The 21,036-nt window shown below is 39.5% G+C and overlaps 1 protein-coding gene across 2 annotated transcripts in view; it reads left to right on the forward strand.

The window, feature by feature from the left end:
* NOTUM (notum, palmitoleoyl-protein carboxylesterase) overlaps positions 1 to 19,292 on the forward strand; it is a 38,979-nt gene extending 19,687 nt beyond the window's left edge. For both annotated transcript variants that reach the window (XM_075216795.1, XM_075216793.1), the window contains exons 2-12: positions 5,678 to 6,002; positions 8,145 to 8,197; positions 9,306 to 9,401; positions 9,573 to 9,633; positions 9,741 to 9,799; positions 10,702 to 10,804; positions 10,947 to 11,138; positions 11,403 to 11,500; positions 14,164 to 14,311; positions 14,392 to 14,439; positions 17,815 to 19,292. In XM_075216795.1, coding sequence (XP_075072896.1) covers positions 5,698 to 6,002; positions 8,145 to 8,197; positions 9,306 to 9,401; positions 9,573 to 9,633; positions 9,741 to 9,799; positions 10,702 to 10,804; positions 10,947 to 11,138; positions 11,403 to 11,500; positions 14,164 to 14,311; positions 14,392 to 14,439; positions 17,815 to 18,115 — 1,464 coding nt within the window. In that variant the 5' untranslated portion in view covers positions 5,678 to 5,697 and the 3' untranslated portion in view covers positions 18,116 to 19,292. The remainder of the gene's footprint in view (positions 1 to 5,677; positions 6,003 to 8,144; positions 8,198 to 9,305; positions 9,402 to 9,572; positions 9,634 to 9,740; positions 9,800 to 10,701; positions 10,805 to 10,946; positions 11,139 to 11,402; positions 11,501 to 14,163; positions 14,312 to 14,391; positions 14,440 to 17,814) is intronic.
* Positions 19,293 to 21,036: the final 1,744 nt, after the last annotated feature.

Here is a 21,036-nt window from a genome sequence, read left to right on the forward strand (position 1 = left end):
CTTCTTCTTCTTCTTCTTTTCCCTCTTTCTTTTTTCTTCTTCTTCTTCTTCTTCTTCTTCTTTTCCCTCTTTCTTTTTTCTTCTTCTTCTTCTTCTTCTTCTTCTTTTCCCTCTTTCTTTTTTCTTCTTCTTCTTCTTCTTCTTCTTCTTTTCCCTCTTTCTTTTTTCTTCTTCTTCTTCTTCTTTTCCCTCTTTCTTTTTTCTTCTTCTTCTTCTTCTTTTCCCTCTTTCTTTTTTCTTCTTCTTCTTCTTCTTTTACCTCTTTCTTTTTTCTTCTTCTTCTTCTTCTTCTTCTTTTACCTCTTTCTTTTTTCTTCTTCTTCTTCTTCTTTTACCTCTTTCTTTTTTCTTTTTTCTTCTTCTTCTTCTTCTTTTACCTCTTTCTTTTTTCTTTTTTCTTCTTCTTCTTCTTCTTTTACCTCTTTCTTTTTTCTTCTTCTTCTTCTTCTTTTACCTCTTTCTTTTTTCTTCTTCTTCTTCTTCTTCTTCTTCTTTTACCTCTTTCTTTTTTCTTCTTCTTCTTCTTCTTCTTCTTCTTCTTTTACCTCTTTCTTTTTTCTTCTTCTTCTTCTTCTTCTTCTTCTTCTTTTACCTCTTTCTTTTTTCTTCTTCTTCTTCTTCTTCTTCTTCTTTTACCTCTTTCTTTTTTCTTCTTCTTCTTCTTCTTCTTCTTCTTTTACCTCTTTCTTTTTTCTTCTTCTTCTTCTTCTTCTTTTACCTCTTTCTTTTTTCTTCTTCTTCTTCTTCTTTTACCTCTTTCTTTTTTCTTCTTCTTCTTCCTTTTACAAATAGACAGGCAATTTATATCTAGCACTGAGTGGGGTTCCTCTTTGAAGTTCTTGAAAATATGTTCAGAAACCAATAGGTAAAATGAAATCCAGTTTTGAGCTTATTTGTTTGAGATGCTCTGCAAAATATAAAATATTAAAGGGCAACTAAGCTCCATAATTAAAAGTTAATATCTGGAACATAAAGGGAAACGACATTATTCAGTGTTACTTTGACTTTCCTCAGTAGCACTCCATTAAAGACAGTTGAAGCTCCTTTCACGTTTTTAAGGCATTGGGCATATTTTTCAATTTTATCAACGCTTCCTTAATATTATTGTTTAAATGGAGAGAAACCCTTTTTCTAGCGAAAAAAAGTGTTTCTGCGAGCAATAGAGCTTCCTTTAGTGCTTAATTACGCAAAGACATTCATAAATGCGACATTTGGGCAAAATAAGTCCCACGTCCGATCTGCCCCAAAATGTTCACTTTACTGCAGACCTCTGGCTATCCTCACACAAGCCTTTTAATTTTTTATAATATTTTAAAATTAGTTTTTTTACTCTTTCAAATTATATCTCCTTAGTTTAGGCTATTGTTAGCTTGCCCCATAAATTAATTTTGCCTAAACCATAGAGAAAGACAATTATGAATGGATTAAGGCTTGATAAATAAGCCCCTAAATGTTTGCCATGTATACAATATGACACACTCCTAAATATGAGGGAGGGGCTTTAGCTGTCTGGTAGTTTTGGAGATAATTCTGTACTTTTTTTTTTTTTTTTATATATATATATATATATATAACTACAGTAGAGTGTATAGTTAACACAGAGTAATGTGCTTTACATTGGTGTTTTTAGATTTGAACATTTGAATTCTGGGGTTTATTGGCCCTTTTGACTTTTAGGGGGGGAATTCAATTCCCCCTAGAATAGCACCGCACTGAGGGGCATAAGGTTCTGGTTCGCGTTACCACAAAAAGTGCGCGTTCTTGCCGGTATTACGGTACCGCAATAAGGCGGATTTTCGTACGCAACCCTATGGGCTGCGAATGAAAATTCACGTTGCGGTAATGTGGATTAAGTTCGCAGCCCATTCTGGTGCGATCCTGCGAACCGGAACCTTAATTGAATATGCCCCTAAGTGTATTACCGTTAATACGATAATTTTAACACCGATTTCTGATCCGTGAGCAAAAAGCCGGCTTTGAAATTACCGTATTAATGGTAATTTTGCGTACTATTACCGTAATAGCAATTGAATTCCCCTCCATAGTTTTATGGAGGCAAAAAGAAGTTGCCCATGGCACCTCAGTATCATGTATATACTTATAATAACATACCTCTCCAATGGGGCAGGGACTGACGTGAGTGAGTTCTCTGTAAAGCGCTACGAAATTAGTGGCGCTATATAAATTGTTGATGATACCTCACAAAACTGAAACCTGTTTGACCTTACCCCAATCTCCCAAATGTTTAAACTCCCTTTCGTACCTCGAAAAATTAGGATCCAGCAAAATCTGGGACTATATGCAGGTATGTAATTATTTATTATAGGAGAGATACAGATGTAGCTAGCCATGTTGTTCTCCTCCTACAGCAGGCCTGTCCAACCTGCGGCCCTCCAGGTGATGTGAAACTACAAGCCCCAGCATGCTTTGCCAGTAGACAACCTGTTGATAGCTGGAAGGGCATGATGGGACTTGTAGTTTCACAACATCTGGAGGGCCGCAAGTTGGACAGGCCTGTCCTACAGGATAGTCATGGCTGCGACAATTCTCTTACTTGAAACTGTGATGGTAAATATGGTCTGGTGACATCTACTAAACCTCCACAATCCACAGTGACCATATACTGTTAAGTAGACTGTAGCTGCCATTAATCTCACAAAAGTGGCCTGGGGAATCTTTGCTCTCTTTACCAATATTCCCCCGGCACTCTAGAATCCACATAATGGTGGAGGTTCCGGTGCGTATTCCTCTGCAGCCAAACAAACAAAGTAGAAGAGCATCATTCATTTAGAATGTGTCACCTGCAATCAGGAGAAATATAAGAATGCATTAGTTATTCTTTAAATCCTGATTAAATTAGATACTGCTCCAGAATGTCGTTTTCTCACCATTGCATCATCATTATCAACTTATTGTTACAAGTACAGTTGCTCCCTTTGGATCAAACAATAATACATGGAAATAGCATTGCTGTGTGACTGTCACTGCTTGTGCCCCCCCTCTCACATTGCTGTGTGTCTGTATAGAACCCCCCTCACATTGTGCCTAGTGGTTAGCTCTTGTGCATCACAGCACTGCGGTCATGAGTTTGATTCCCAACCATGGCCTTAACTGTGTAGAGTTTGTATCTTCTCTCTGTGTTTGTGTAAGTTTCCTTCGGGTGCTCCGGTTTCCTCCCACACTCCCACAAAAACATACTGGTAGGTTAATTGGCTGCTATTAAATTGCTCTTAGTTTCTCTCGAAATGTGTGTGTATGTTAGGGGATTTAGATTGTAAGCTCCACAGGTCCTTTACAGGGACTGATGTGAATGAGTTCTCTGTACAGCGCTGAAGAATTAGTGGTGCTATATAAATAAATAGATGATGATTGCTGTGTCACTGTATAGGACCCCCCCCCCCCTCCCCCCTCACTTTGCTGTGTGACTGTATAGGGCCAAAAACATCTTATAAGGAGTCCAAAAAGTTCAGTGATCATTTAGTAGGCAAATCCATTATGCTCAGCGTCCCTTGAAGTACTAACAATATCCCCCTTATTCACTCTATCATCCGACATTTTCTTTATTTTATGTGTGACTTGGCAAAAATAAAACTCTAAAAATATATATATATATATCCCCCATAACTTACCTTTTAATCGGCTTGTTTTCCGATCCCCTTCCTCTTTTTTCTGAATCCTCGCAGAGTCGGTCACTGTTAGTTCACTGTTCTCGTGCGGGTGTGGCTCCTCCGTGCTGCGATCCTTTATGAAAATGTCGGTCGTGATAACGTCGGGGCCCGACATTCACTGCGAGCGCAGCACGGAGGATGGGACCAGGGAGGGAGTTGGATCGCCACCTGACGTGACCGCAAGGTAAGTTGTTTTTTTTGTTTTTTTTTATGTGTGTGTTTTTTGCAGGATTTCTTTTTTTCATTAAGAGCCCTGCCTGGGGCCCCCGGGCACCTGCCCATCGTGCCCAGTCAGAAAGACGGCCCTGCTCTGTGTTTATTTCCCTTGCAATGCTGGATGTATGGAAAGACAGAATATTTCTTATTGTGTATCGCTAGACTAAAGCACAGTATCGCCTCCATGGTCTGTATGCTGGATGTCATTCTAAGCCTCCATGCTAACTCTGTATATAAGGACAGTTATACAGCCTCACTTCAATGAATATTTATGCCCCATGTCATTTTCCTGCATCCATCTTAATTCTCTATATGCATGCTGGTGTAATGCATCTTGTTATAACCATATCTGTTGTTCTTTAAACAAGGGTTTCTGGACAGTATCACAGTTCTCTTGTAGTTGTGATCGGGTTGGGGGGCTGGGTACCATCTCCTGGGGTAGATGGTCCACAGATTATGTGCAACTGGCCTCAGACGCTTTTATTCATTAAAAAAAACAAAAGAAACAAAGAAGACACAAAAATAAACACCTTACTGTCCAGCTGTAACTAAACACTGGTCACTCCTGACTAATAAACTAAAATAAAACATAAGCCTTCAGCAAGCAGCTTGACAACAGACATTTTCCTGGGGTTTATAAAAGTAGTAGGTTAGGAACCTGGGTGAAATGTACTTCCTACTATATACTAAATCAGTGACTTTGTCACATTCTATATAGCTTTGTATTCATTGCCATAATCTATTCTTACTTGGGTGTGTGTGTACATATAATAATATGGTAATATTTATTACTGCTGTTTGGGTCATTTTATTTAGTTCTCATAATAGGAGTCTAAGTTCCTCAGTAAAGATAACATGTGGCTCCTTGTAGGATAAAGGACCTGGCAAATATCACATTGTTCAACACTGGTTTTGATTTTTAAAAGGTTTCAATATGCATCTTCTCTGGGTTATGCATAACTTGTTGTTGAGATTTATAATACTTATGCATTTTATTTTTATTTTGTGTGTGTGTTTTATGTAGTGCTTTCATAGAGCATTCCCATAGAAATGCATTAAATTTTACCCATTTTGTTTAATACTTTTTTTGTTTTTGTTTTTCGAGCCCCAGTATCACAGAATTTTCTAGACATTTTAACACCCATTGTACTGGTCCATAGCCTGATGGTTAAATAGCTGAGTAGAGGACTGTACTGTAGATGCTTCTGGTTTGTTAACAGCAGAGCTATGTTTATAAGATCTGTTTGGTGCTCCTATGTTGCTAGTTTTTACCATGTTTAAATCTAAACGCATAGCTCCTTATGGGAGTACTTATTTAAATATTTGTGTAATGTTTCATGTATAGGTATGCAATGTAACGTAGTTCTGAAACTAAAACCAAGGATGCTTGTTTAAAGTTTCCTTCAATTCCTGAATGGTAGCATAGTACACTTTGCTGAACAATAACACATCAGGGCAGGCGATACGGTCTTGAGGATTACACCATAAAATCAATGTATTTAGGTCCTCTGCATGGACAACTGCACAGTATCCATCTTCAGTTCTGTATGTCGGATAAAATTCTCAGTTCCTCTTTTTATTATGTATGTAAGGACGACTGCACAGTATGACTTCACTGGTTATCTATGCCTGATTTAACGCTCAGTATCTGTTCTTATGCTGTATGTATAGATGACTGTACAGTAAACCTTCATTGGTTCAATATGCAGACAAGGCTTATAGTGCCTGCCTCATTACCAGCACTGTCCTATTAGTTATACCTGTGATTAATATTGCTTTGCCTCCTTTTGCAGGGTGGCACTCAGTGCCTGGCATGGCCGGAGGAAAGTGTGTGACTCTGTTACTCCTGCTCAGCGTCATTCCTGCAGGGAGCAGGAAAAGTTGGAGGAGACGTGGACAGCAGCTTGTACCCAACAGCCGTGAGCGAACTGAGGGGGGTGGGGAGAGCTTCCCATTGGATTTTACTGCTGTAGAGGGTAATATGGACAACTTCATGGCTCAGATCAAGAGCCTGGCACAGTCATTGTACCCATGCTCGGCGCAACGTCTGGATGAGGAGATGAAATTGCACCTTTTGATCAACCAGTCCATCACCTGCAATGATGGGAGTCCAGCTGGGTAAGTGTCCAATGGAAAGTGTCAGATGGGAATAGGTGGGGTGTAAGCGGGCCCTGAAATACTGATCTGGACTGAATTTTAATTCCGTGTCCTACAGTAGAGCTGGAGGCCCAATGTGTGGTTCAAGCCCTCCAAAGTTTGTTGTTGACTGTTTTTTGTTTCTTAGAATGATAGGCTCACGGGCCAAATACAATTTAACATAAAGAAGGCCCATCTGCATAGATTGACTGCCCTAATATGCAGTAACCCAGTAACAGAAATATACCAATGAAGAAGAAAAAAAAAAAACAGCGTTGGAAACTGGATACACTAAACGCCCAATAATAAATCCATAGAGTAAAAAAATCAAATGATCAGTTTGTTGAATGAATATAACATCAGCTATAAATAATGATAATGAACTAAAATTGACAATAAAAATAGCATAAAAATTCAATACACTACATGTAATATCACCAACCAAACAACATACATAAACTGCATATGACAAGCAATGAAAGTGCAGAAATCCGGATGAAATCAGTGTTGCTGAAATACCGTCATGTATTTTATGAACCTAATGAAATTGAAACAATGATGTAAGAATTCTAATTGTTCTCCTGTGAATGATGAAAAACAGTTTCTCCAATCACTCAACTAAAAAAGAACAATGTATCCCTGAAATATGAAACAGTGTGGCCACACTCAAAATAAACAGTTAGACTCAAGACCAAACTAATACGGGATAATAAACTCCCCTCAGCTGAATAGCGGGTGTCTGTCCGATAGGACTTTGGTAAATAAATCCCCAGGTCTTTAGCAAAACATAAATTGCATGTATTTACCGTTGGGAAAAAAACAGTCTTCTCCTGGTATGTAATGTCCGTCCAATCTTCCTTCCGCCATCCTTCAGAGGGATCACAGAAGGGGGAGATGGCAGCCGTAGAGATGACCAAATAGACGGAACCGAATATATAAATAACAGTGATGGCTGAGTGATAACTGGAGGAATATTTCCAGATGCTGCACAGGACTAGCACTGAATCCATAGAGTAGCTGTAAGGTGCAGTGATGTCTGTGTCTCACATGAACTGAAGCGTTTCATCACCTGTAGGTGACTGCCTCTGATGAAATCACCTACAGGTGATGAAACTGTTTTTCATCATTCACAGGAGAACAATTAGAATTCTTACATTCATTGTTTCAATTTCATTGGCTTCATACAATACATGATGGTATTTCAGCAATACTGATTTCATCCGGATTTCTGCACTTTCATTGCTTGTCATATGCAGTTCATGTATGTTGTTTGGTCGGTGATATTACATGTAGTATATTGATGATAGCATTTTTATGCTATTTTTATTGTCAATTTTAGTTCTTTATCATTATTTATAGCTGATGTTATATTCATTCAACAAACTGATCATTTGATTTTTTTACTTTACGGATTTATTATTGGGCGTTTAGTGTATCCAGTTTCCAGTACTGTTTTTTTTTTGTTTTTTTTCTTTTGTACATTGAGACCGCGCAGGTCTATACAGCTGCAGGTACGGATTCACTCGTTCTCCCTATTGAAGCCTCATATTCCATGAGGCCAGGTCTTTGTTATCTATTTGTTTCTTTTAGAAATGTACCAATGCCTGATTGCCTCATCATCTGCATATTTATTATTCTATAATGCACTAGTAACACTAATTTACATCCTGTAAATATTGAGTACTAATTTCATCACTTCATTTTTAGTTGCCAATACTTGTGAGTTTGTAAAAAAAGAATAGTAAATTATAAGTATTCTACTGTGCTGCAACCTTATTTTTTCATATGGAAAATAAACATCTTGGTGCATCCAAGTGTCCTTACAGATTGTCCAGTTTTCCATATACTTTCCAAATTCCACCCACTCCCGTCATGGTGTAAAACAAAACTGTGTAATGTGTGGATATTGTGTATTCTGCACACAGCACTTATTTAGCCAGAAACAGGACCAGAACTAGCCAAATGAAAGCTTTGTGTGTGGCTCTATTCCATATCTATACACACACAGCCTTCAAAGTAAGTGCTTATTCCAGTATGCAGTTTCTTGCCTTTGATAGCTGTCCATCACCTCCTCTATGCTCCCTTCACCACAGACTAAAACTCCATCTTATGTTTACTTTCTAGTTACTACCTAAAAGAGTCCAAAGGCAGCCGTCGGTGGCTCCTCTTCTTGGAAGGTAAACCTTTTACTTTTATCTTTTTCCTCTTTGCTGAAGCTTGTGGGCCTTCTTCCTAAACTCAGGAAGAGAAAATAAACAGAGCTTGCGGTGGGGAGTTGTATAAACATTAATTTGCTTCCAAAACACATTCTTGAATGAAGTGACATGTTAATGTGACCTGGGGGTCAAAGGTCAAGGCCTCACTTGGAAAGAACATAAGTGTGACTGCTCATTATACGGAGCGTGAAAGCCAATTGCTTGGCTTCTTTAAAGAGAAATATACTCCGTTTATTTAATTTTCATCACTTGACTCTTTTGAAAATGATAATGAGTCACGCAGCCATTTATTGTTCTTCTTAAAGAATTTAATGTATAATGTATATTTAATTACCTTGCTGGGAGCAGCCATATTCATTGTGTGGTCACGCTAAAGGGAAATAGAGTTTAAAAACTTGACACCATGGGCAAATTATGACTCCCTCCTAAATAAAACTGATCATGCACATAAAACTAGGACTCCCTAAAGTAATGTATTCCCTGTAAATGTACATGAGACACTTAATATGAATGTAACCCCCAAACCCAGTACATGTTTCCAGGAACTTAATATAAGTCCCATTTATGTGGCCTCCCCATCCCCACATTAATGTAAATCACACAAACAATATTTACTAGACTATACATATCTTTATTGCAATGCTGTTGTCAGGGCTGCCAAGAGGAATTTAGAGCAACTTCTTGTGGCTCCTCCCACTTCACATGCAGGCCAGGACCCCCAGGTAAGCCTGGGGCCTTGGTACCTTGTACCTGCTTTCCCCCCATTCTCTGCGCTCTTGCCTGTGAAGGGGAAGCAGGAGGACTAATGCTGGGAATAGGGGTGGCGCCAGTGGGAAGGGGGCTGCTAGGGAAAAGGGGAACATAATCAGGGGAGGGTTTGTGCAATATCTCCCCTATCCCCCCAGAAGACTAGATCAGTGAAACATTCCTTTTCATTTTTCGTATAATTCCTCATGTCTCAAAGTCAGTTTACTCTTGTGTGATGCTACTTACCTCCATTATACTATACAGTCATTGTCCGATTTTCCTTGTATGCTGATTTATCCGATGTCTATATTCCCCTTGTCAGGGGGCTGGTACTGCATCAGCCGTGAGAACTGTGATCTGCGGTACGACACCATGAGGAGACTTATGAGCTCTAAAGGATGGCCAGCCACTAAAACAGGTGAGTAGTAAGGTTACACTGCGTTATGTGGCTGGGATGGGATCCATTCCTCTTACAATCTAACGATCCCCACTCTGTAACATATAATTATTAGTCACATATGTGTCATGCTAATATCATGCATGCAAGTGCCACACACGTGTTTGTGTCAAGCTTCATTTCATATTTCAGCTTCAGGGATTTTGTCAACTCAGCCCGAGGAGAATCCACATTGGTGGAACGCTAACATGGTGTAAGTAATACCAGTTTCTTTTCCACTTTATTACATAAAGACATTATTCACTAGAAGGGTGTTACTATGCAGGTTCATGCTCACCTCTTTGTTATTTCTGTCTGCAGATTCATTCCGTACTGTTCCAGTGATGTCTGGAGCGGAGCGTTACCCAAATCAGAGAAAAGTAAGTACAAATAATAGTTGTCACAATAACATTGGACCAACACAATTTTTGCCAATGCCAAAACATCTGTTTTCACTATTGAAGTATAAATATTTTGTTCTCCAAATTGCCTGTTATCAGGAGATTGATTTGAATTGCTATATATTGTATTAATTGACCTGCACTCACATAGAAGAAAATGGTACACCATGTCCTGTAGCGGCCTTGGGAAATATTCAGTAGCCCAGGACAGTAGCAGCCCTGAGCTATTGAATATGAATATAATATACTCAATAATAAGACATTGCTTGACGCTCAGAATAGAATGAACAGACCCTGGTGCTCACCTTAAATGATCCAAACAAATATTCTGCTGTAAATACATCCAAACAGTGGGGTACTTCCATATTATGTATGCTATCCCTGATGAAAGTCAGCTGTAACTGAAACATTGGATATTTTGGCTTAAGGCTGATTTTTGATACTGCATTTGTTCTGCAGAGCTCTGCATCCTTTGCACTGTGGCACCTGAGTGTAATGCAGCTGCCACAAATAATTTTAGTAGTCAACATTAAGCGCAGTTTTTAAAAGTTGTAATGAAATAAATATGCCCCTTCATCCCTTAGATCAGAGGTGCCTAAACACTGTCCTCAAAAACTACCAGCAGTCCATGCAGGAGTTCTTTAATCATGCACAGGTAATTTAATATATTTTTCTGGGTCGGTAATTATCCTACCTGTTTCTACAGTCAGAAATCCTGAAAACATGACCTGTTGGTAGCTCGTGAGGATTGGGTTTGAACACCTCTTCCATATATTACCAGGCTGGAGTTGTATATCACAAACCTCCATGGGATGGCGCTCATCATACCCAAATTTTGTCATAGTATATAGTGGGTGCATTCACTCTCCCTTCTGTTTTAGGTGAATACGCTTTCATGGGATCATTAATTATACAGGAGGTGGTGAAGGAACTTTTGGGAAAGGGAATGGACAACGCTAAGGTCCTTCTGCTGGCTGGAAGCAGGTGAGAGGGTATGGATTTGATCTGTGGGATTTGTGTCTTGGGGAGGTGGTGGGGGAAAAATACACTAGACAAGAGTGTATCCAAACGAATGTACAAGAACATAAAAAATTACCCTAAATGTGTCTATTAACTATTGCTGTAGTGCTGGTGGAACTGGGGTCCTTCTGAATGTGGATCTGGTGGCTGAGCAGCTGGAAGAATTGGGCTACCCTGGCATCCAAGTACGAGGTCTCTCCGACTCCGGCTGGTTTCTTGATAATCAGCAATATAGGAGGACTGACTGCACGGACATTATCACATGTGCACCCACAGAGGCCATCCAGCGAGGAATCAAGTGAGTGGAGATCTAGTAGGAGGATAATCTAAGCATGTAGTTAAATGGAGAGGGGATCACCACTGTGAACAATGGGCTGTAGCGGTCACTGGTATGGTGGACAATTGTTTGCATGTGGTGCTTGGAGGTGGGGATGGGAGAGGAAAGGTCTACGTTGGTAGAACAGCTGCAGTGTGTGTGGAATGAATGCAAAAAGCCATAGATCAACAATCTGAGTGTTTCTATAACTGCAAACTAATCTCTCATCTGCCATTTCTCTGTCAGGTACTGGAGTGGGGTTGTACCAGAACGGTGTAAGCAGCAGTTTAAAGAGGAAGAATGGAACTGCTTTTTTGGCTATAAGATCTACCCAACTCTGAGAAGTAAGTAGTAGAAGAACAGTTACATAGTTTTACTTACATAGGGCCTGATTTATCAAGGCCCGTGTTCTGTGCTCGTAAATCTGCTGTGTGTGCTTCTGAATTCAACAAGGAGTAGATCTGAAGATACGTGCGCTAATTAATTCTGGTGTAGGCACGCTCTGCTCTACTACACAAGACACTGAAGGATACGTCCAATGCCTATGTGGACTGTACATTCGCAAAAGAAGTAACTTTGATATACCCAAAGCTTGATTCAGACGTGGCTGCATGTGTTTGAACTTGGCACACCCTTACTGTACATTAACTACAGGCGAATGCTCCTTCCCCGCCATGTTCTCTGCAGAAATCATAGGCTATAGTAAGTGTCCTTTGTGTACGTAGATGCAGTGAACATTGCTGCGTTCACTGGCGTATGTCCTGGTTCTGCACATGTGAATTTTTGTACGATACGCACAAAATCAGTATATACATGCCGATGATTAATCAGGCTCATAGTGCTATACACTATGGGATGTATTTACTAAACTGTGGGTGTGATAAAGTGGAGATGTTGCCTATAGCAACCAATCCGATTCTAGTTGTTTAGTACATTCTAGAAAATGACAGCTAGAACCTGATTGGATGCTATTGGCAACATCTCCACTCTTTCAAACCCACAGTTTAGTAAATATGCTTTTTTTTTTTTTTTTTTAGGAGGGGGGGGGGGGGGCTTGGACATATCAGTCTTGGCCCCGGAGAAGCCTACAATCTAATTTGCTTACTACACACCATACCCAATTTAGTCAGAAGCCAAGTAACCTTCCAAACTTTGGACGTGATGAGAACATACGATTGCTCACACCATAAAACTATATATTGTAATTGAAGCAGGTCCCTACTACTGCAAAACAATAATGTGTATATGTATATTATTCAGCTCCGCAATACAACTTATTTGCTATGTATTAATGTCATACCGTGTCTTGACTTTCAAGTATTTCCTCTAAAATGACTTATTCATAACCCTGAAGTCCTAGTTATTAATAGTTCAAATGTGCTGTAACTCCTATCAACCAATCACATATTAGCTTTGACTAATCTAGTGTAAATTTGTAGCCAATGAAATATTTGCTTCAGTTATTGTAAACCGTGTTTGTGCTACCTGTACCATATTATAAAAGCATTTTTTTTTATTTTTTTTTTTCATGTATTGCTTTGATGGTAACCTATTAGTGGCTGGGTACTATAGGAAGGATCCTGATTGATCACTGGCAATGTTATAGTAGACCAGATCATGCTGCAGATGCACATAAAGGAGGGGGTAGAGATTGTACAGGGTCCAGCTGTTTGACATCTGTACACCAGTCATGGAAGCTTCTATTTTTGTTCTTTAAAATGCAATACTGTTAAATATATGTGCCCTTTGATGGGGAGAGGAGAATGTTCACGTGTATATTATCTGTTCTTGAAGTATTTATAAGTCAATCCATTACACTATGTCATGGAATTCCCAGAAAAGCAAACAATTCTCAGAAATAGCAGTATAAGATCGGTTACAGAAATAGGGGCACAGAGTTGAGAAACAAATATAATATAAATACATATGTGAAACCAGCTGAAACCTTGGCAAACACTAAACATATCCTAATCTGGTGTAAAGTAAAGGGGGAATTCCATATTGAAGGTTTTGCTTCCTTGACCTTGTTTGGCATTACGGTAGAAGTCTTCCAATTGCACTAAGTGAATCTTGGGGGCTTGCAAACTTTGGGGTGTTTGGTGTTTTTCTTTTCTTTTATGACAGCTCCCAAATTGAAATGCTCATATATTTTATTATAATATTTATTATTCGCTTTTACTCCAATAGTGTCATACACTGGGATGCTTTTTTTTTTTTTTTTTTTTCATTCAGACATATCGGTGCATACAATATAATTTTCCTACCACACATCAAAACCAGTTTAGTCAGAAGCCAAATAAGCTACCAGTGTTTGGGCCATGGGAAATATATCGGAGCATCCTGAGGTAATATATTTCTATTAAAGCCTTTGGGGTAAACCTGTGGGTTTGAAAAAGTGGAGATGTTGCCTATAGCAACCAATCAGAATCTATCTGTCATTTTGTAGAATGTACTAAATAAATGACAACTAAAATATGATTGGTTGCTATAGGCAACATCTCCACTTTTTCAAACCCGCAGTTTGATAAATTTACCCCTATGTGTTACTCTGGTATATTATCGAACGGATTTACCTAAAAGAGTTTATACTTCATGAAATCCATTTATCACACAATATAGCCCATTCCTTTGGTAGAGGTTGCCATCTGAGGAAGGTGTTTATGGGTCAGTGCAGTTAGAAAAGCAGTCTTGTATTCTCCATAGTAAATAAATTGTTTTGTACAAATGCCGGAGTCACACTCCGGGACATAATAATGAGGCAGTGGGTATAAGTGATATGCTGTGCTTCTCGTTTGAGTTTTAGTATTCTATGTGCTTCCCATTATCATTATTCCAAGACTGTGGGACATGGCTTAAATTAAGAACAAACCTGCAGTTGAAAGTCAGGTTGAAATATAACATTTGTCCAAAACACAGCTGGAAAACAAGCTAGCATCAATACAAGTCCATCCCAAAGCTTTGTGGTACTGAGTGTCTGATATAATATGGTTTGCTAACTCTATTCCAGGTCCTGTTTTTGTGGTACAGTGGTTGTTTGATGAGGCCCAGCTGACCGTTGATAATGTCCATTTAAGTGGGCAGCCAGTGCAGGAGAACCAGTGGAATTATATCCAGAACTTGGGCCGTGAGCTGAGGAATACACTGAATGATGTTGGGTACGTGTCTAACACTGACTGTATCTGCTCTGATTACCGCCATGATACCGTCTCTGATGCTCACTCTCTTCTCCCCATAGGGCAAGCTTTGCTCCTGCATGTCTGTCTCATGAAATCATCACACGCAGGTAAACATCACATCTGTATTATGTTCTCCATCTGCCTTGTATCGCTGTGGACTATGTTTAATGTCATATTTAATAGTATAGTTGTGGTTCAATAAGATTGCCTCATTAAACACAATATATAGTAACTATAACTTTCAGTATGTTTCAAAGTTACCTACTAACCCTCTTCATAGGATGTAGCGAGTTTGTTATTCTTTATGTGTACATTGCATGTAGATTGTATGCTAACATTGTGATGTAATTACAATGTGTAATGTCACTAGCTGGCCTCTAATCCAGAGGTATACAACCTGTAGGTCAGGTTTTAAGTGGGGTTACAAAATGTGTTTTTAGGATCCCCTGATTGACAGATATGCAGCCCATTCTATTGGTACGCATCTATTGAGATGCCAGAACAGTGCACACAGACACTGAGAAACAAAGCTGAGCACTTGTTCGCTAGTCTGCAGCCCCAGAAGTTATTCGGATGCAGGAAGTCATTTGGATATTATGGTATCTGCCATCTGTATAGAAGTGAAAGCTTTGCAGCGTCCCTTTACTTGCCACAAGACGAATAAACCACCAAAATAATTTTCTTATCATGATTTGCTTATGGTTGTGCTGTTTTAGTCATTACATAGAGCTCACCTGGAATTCCTGTTGACTGTAACTATAGTGTGTTATATGTGGTAATAAGTGAACAGCAGTGACTGGTAATGTGATTATAGCTGGTACAGGGTAATCACTCGTCAGTTCTTTCTACTCGTACTGGTAGTATTGTGAGTGGCAGATTGATGTCCTACTGCTCTCCATCTTCAATGCGTGAGCGCAGTGCTCAACTCCTGATGGAAAAGCAGAAGGCAGGATTATTGGGGGTGTACGGAGGCTATTCAAATGTCAAAGGGGAAAACATCACTCCTGTAGTGATTTACATGTGTCAGAGTGGTTTGAAGAAAAAAAAAAAAAAGTGTGCACCATTCTGTGCCCACTGGCAAATTACTTGGGCTCGCTCAGATGAGCCTTTTTCCAGAAATCAGTCATGCTGCAAGCTTGGAACACGATTGGAGTAAATTGCTATGAAAATCCGTATAAACTGTCACAGTTTATACGGATTTTCAGAGCATCGTGCTTATCTCTGTCCTGCAATTTACACTGCCCTCATGAACAGATGCTGGGATCCATTATTCTGATACCTTTTTCAGAGCAGTTTGTTGCTTTGAAACATAGAACAACAAACACACGTCTGACTGGACGCTCTCTGGCAATGTAAGCATCATGTTCACCATTCCACCAATGTCCAACACCAGCTTTATATATCTGGCCCATTGTGTGGTGTGTGCAGTGTATAAGATATCTGTACAGTATATCTGTTCTGTGTTTGTAGTGTATACATTTGGGGCCAGTGTACTGACCATACCTTTTGATGGGTTCAGGAAAGCAAACCTAGAGACAACAGACAGAATGTCAACTATTGGTGCCCAGTATTCTGGCCAAAAAGAAATCCCTGCTCCAGCTAGATCCGCTTGCTTTTGTAGAAAAAATATGCCCTTTCACTTAAACATTAAGATCAGAAAGAAATGCAAATATTTATAATACACCTGGGCTCACCACGCAATACTTCTGGGATCTGTTGTAAGGTTGGAAAGCCATTGTTGGGTAGCAATGATAGGTAACTTCACTGAATCCCTGCATAATGGGTTGAGAGGGGGCAGTGTCATATGTATTGTGATAAGGGAGTTGGTGAATTTTTTATTTTATTTTTTTGGGGTGGTGGGAGAGAGGTTGCCTAATGCAAACTAGCAAAATTTCTGATACTGGTCAAAATGCAGTGATTTATTAGTCAGAAGAAAGGGAGTGGGCTCCATCTAGTGGTGATTTGTTTCAGTGCTTGAAGATTAAACAAGTTCAATATTGTATGGTTCCTAGATGACTTAAAATAAGTGTATTGAAATACCATAACTGACTTATTCTCATGCCTGACAAAATCTGATATAAAAATATTGGAAATGCTTTCCATCAAACACTCTTAGGTCTTGGTTGGGTCAAGGATAGCATAGCGTTGGTGAAATGTAGTCAGAACAGTGACATATTTACATTTTTCATTGATAAATGATGATGTTCTAAAATGAACCAACAACTGTTATGAGAAGTGATGATTGAAAATCATTTCCCTGTGTTATTAATTTTAGTTTTTAAAAAGGAATTCACAGGCCAAGAATGGGATATGCTTTATTGCATTACATTGTGCAGGGTAATGCTCTTCAATACAAATTGTGGGTACTTTACAGTACAATATATTATACAGGGTGAGTGACTAGTGTGTAAAAGCCAACAAAGAATTCCAGTATATTTAAACTTCTTTTAAAAGCAAATTGATCAGTATTTACATCGACTTTCCTGCACACTACACAAAGGGGCATGTTCAATTAGGTCCTGCACTCGCGATTACGCGCGGCTGCGCGTGTAAAATGACAATATGGTACCGCAACATTGCTGATTTCCCTTTGCAACCCTTTGGGGTTCACACGGAAATCTGTGGCGTTTCAGTAACCGGACTTGAGCAGGCCCATAAAAAAATGTAGGTTAGAAAACCTTTTAAGAATGAGTTTTTGTTACTTTTATTAAGGTAACTTAATAAAAAAAAACATGGAAACGATCATTTACATTTTTAGTTTGTGTTACAAAATAGTTTCAGAACAAGAAATCCATAGAACCAATAAGTATGGAATTTTTGTGGGGTTTTTGTCCACAACATAGAACCCTGCGATAGAACACTCCATTATCTTTTGTAAATGCAAGAGAAGGCAGAGGGTAGCAGTGGGAGAAGTGGGTGAGAGGAGGAGACGCCTGCCCTCATCCCTAGGTAACTGGAGCAGAAGGGAGCAGGGAGTAATTGACTTGTGGGAGGAGCACATTGCATGCCCATGAAGTCAGACTCCGCAAGTTTATATGGTGGTTGGAGGATTACATTAGAAGTCTTCCCTGTCTCCCGGAATTGCCTGCCTGCAAGAAATTCCTCTTTGCAATGTTAACCTATAAGACATGCAGTAAAGGATCTGCCGGAAGTGGCGCTCTCCCATAAGTAAAAGAGATCACTTTCCTATTTGTATTTGTGCCAGTAATTATAATATGAACTATTGCAATTTTAGATTTAAAAAATTGTTTTGAGACAAGGTCCTATATGTATTTCTATGTACTGGTCAGTGGAAATATTACAAACTTAATGCGTATTGTGATCCAATCTGGAAATTGTGAAAGTTTCTGCTTTCATTAGTAATAACACAAATGATCAGTTACATGCAAAACACATGTGTATATGAGTGCATGTTCTATGGCGTTGCTTGTGTATTTTATTGTGTTCCAGTAGTATTGACTGGCTATCTGTGTGTTTTGTAGTCACTGGACAGAAGTGCAAGTTCGTGGGACATCTCTACCCCGTGCACTGCACTGCTGGGATCGCAGTCTACAGGAAACCAACAAAAACAGCAAGACCCCCTTAAAGGGATGCCCCTTTCATCTGATGGACAGCTGCCCTTGGCCACAGTGTAACCCCACCTGCCCTTCCATCAGAGACCACTTCACAGGGCAGGAGATGAGTGTGGTCCAATTTCTTATGCACCTTGGCTTTGATGTTCAGAAAATGGCCAGCCAGCAAGGCATGGAGCCAGGCAAACTGCTGGGGGTGCTTAGCAGCTAGTTAGGGGCATGCCTAGCATTAAGGGGAAGGGCCTTATATTTATGGGAGGGCTCCTTTTAATGGGGAGGGGTTCTGACAGTGATGGAAGGAGTAACTTATTAGGTAGGGCAAGAAAGGGCTATTGAAGGAGTGATCGGAAGTGGTGTGAGCATCTGATCATGGTCACATGATAAAATGGGGGCTTCTCTTGAGTCAGTCTAACATTAGACGAGTGTCCAAGCCCATCTGGTTGACAAAAGCAGCAAGTAGTTGGGGTTAAATAATAAAAAGGTGATCTGCTAAAATGAGGGTCAGTCAAATAGTCAGGGGATGAGATCTAATGAGGGGACATTTGTATATTTTATTTTAAGATTGAAGAAACCAGGGGTCACACAGACTTTAATTGAGGGACGTTCTTCATACACCACAATATGGTCTCTCTGGCTCCAGGTTGTCCAACCACCACCCCCCCCCCCCCCCTTCCCCACACACGCACACAGGCCACTATCCTACACTGCCATGTGCTGTGACCAGAACGTGCCCTTCTCTATATGACTTTCAGTCTGCAAGAGAGATAGAAGATAATTTTAGATCCTTTTTGTAAGATATTTTTTATAAAACTAAGCAAACAAACCTCATTCCTGGGGGAGCCATGTTATTTATTGGAGTTTGTAAATCCTATTTATGAATGAGGGCAGGAGAGCTGCCCTGTGTACAGATGTAAATAGAACCTGCATGTCCTGTATCATGGAAACTATTCCCTCATTAAAAAAAGAACTTTCTACACTATGTGTCTGTGTAATTACTGAACAGTTTGTGTACATAAAGTATCCTGACGACTTCTGTACAGCCAAAATATTGCGTATAATTGTTATCGTATGTAACCTTTTTGATACAAAGTGCGTGTAACTTGGTGCTGGATGGCTGTACCGTCTCTTCATACAGCTTGGCCCCAGTCCATGCTCTCCCTGAACATCCCATTTATACTAGGGAGCAGAGAGGCATTGGGACCATTACAGTATCTGAGACCTGCTTTTTTTATTTTTCAGGAGAGCTTTTCTTTTAAATGAAAACAAATGCTGTCCACAGACTGTAAAGTTAGGAAAACTAAAGGTCACGTTGTAGATTTTACCTTTTCTTTAGAGCTCTTACTCTCTCCAATTTTGCACAAGTATAATTCATATATAGATTAACTAAAATGTCATATGCTAATATTAAATATATGCATAATGTATAACTTCTTTCATTAATCAGAAGGAAAAATAAATTTAAAATGTTTTAATTATATCAGATTGTCTCCAAGTGTGTGGGATTCTGTGTTTAAATAAAAAAGAAATTGGAGCAAAATATACAAATATCTAAACCATGTATTTTGTCCTAGGTTTCGTTTTGTTTTTTAATACTAAAACGTTATTAAGACTTTAACATCTACAGGTCTGGCAAGATTATTTCCCATTTGGCAACAACTTAAAAACCATACAATGCAAGAAGTCCTACGTAAAAGCAGTTTAGTGATCCTATTATAAAGATCACCATGCTACATAGACAGGGGATTGGGAACTTGGTGGCACTGAAAAATATTCTGAAGGTGGGGGCCAAATAATCAGGGAGTGGGGTCAAATTAACAGGAAATGGGGTACTACCACAGTCCCCATCCCCCAAGAATCAGGACAGTTGTCGGACTGTGCTGCTCTCTCCTTCGTGCCCTTTTGGCTTTGGCTACTTGCTGCTCCTGGTGTCTTTAAGCTCTTTGTTGCTGCTTGTCTGGATCCTGGAATGCTGGGTCTCTGGGAAACAAGTGGGTACTATTCACCTCCTGGAAAGCCAACCAATGAGTGAAAATTCTGCCTCCCTCCCCCAATTAAATAAATGGCTACTACATGTATTTAGGCCTCACATCTAATCAAATTAATACCATGCACGTTAAGAAACAGTTATTTCCTACCAAGTCTGCTCTACATTCAATTTGCCCCCAAAACCCCTGGCATAAAATTAATATTTGCATTACCTCAACTTAAAGTAGTAACTCCACCATGACCCCACTATTTAATAGCCATGTACTAATAAATATCCCCCACACACTATAAAAAGATTTGCATTCATCCCACAATTAAATTGAAGGCCTACTCCACCCACATTACATTAAGTGCCCACCCACCGACTTAACTTTATTTAATGCAGTGCTGTATGTAGAAGGAAACTGACTTTTTTGCCTGTCTCCCTTGGCTGTACATGGGGGGCAACTGACATCTGTCAGGAGGTGTAGGCATCCTATGGGTTACCTGCTGTCAATGGAGGGGGAAAGCAGGCACAGATAAAAGGAGTGAATGGGGGAATGTAAGGGTTATCCGCAGGCACATATAATAACGTGCCTGTTCTGGGGGGGGGGGGCGGGTCAGCCACCAGAAAGTCCATCAGTTGCAGGGTTGATAAGGCAGCCTCCCTGTTTGAAAAAAAAAATTGTATAAAAAGATAAAACGAAGATGGTCCCTGGATATCAGTGTAGTTGCGTCACCCTAATTGGAAAACTACCTGTAAGTTCTATGGCCAATCCATTCCTGTACATAGAGGTATATCGCATGTATGGAAAAAAACCTAAACAAAAGTATAATCAATAGTAAAGACTCACAAAATAAGGTCAAGTGAAGGTAGGCTCCTTTAAATCCTCACAGAAATGTTATAAAGCTTCATAATAGCAAAGAACATGGTTCATATCACATAAGTATAAGTGTCAAAAATCAGTATAGTTTCCTGACTCTTCCCACACTACTCCTATCATTACCTCAATGTCGGAACAGCTGGTCCTACATGTTACAAAAATATACTTATCTGGCATCTAAATAAACTTGAGAAATTGTTTAGTGATAATGGGCTATTCCAACGTTTGACTGTTTTTTTGTTTTTATCCTGAATAATCAAAAAACGACATTTATAACAAAAGA

The sequence above is a fragment of the Mixophyes fleayi genome, chromosome 6, assembly GCF_038048845.1.
Source record: "Mixophyes fleayi isolate aMixFle1 chromosome 6, aMixFle1.hap1, whole genome shotgun sequence".
NCBI classification, from domain to species: Eukaryota; Metazoa; Chordata; class Amphibia; order Anura; family Limnodynastidae; genus Mixophyes; species Mixophyes fleayi.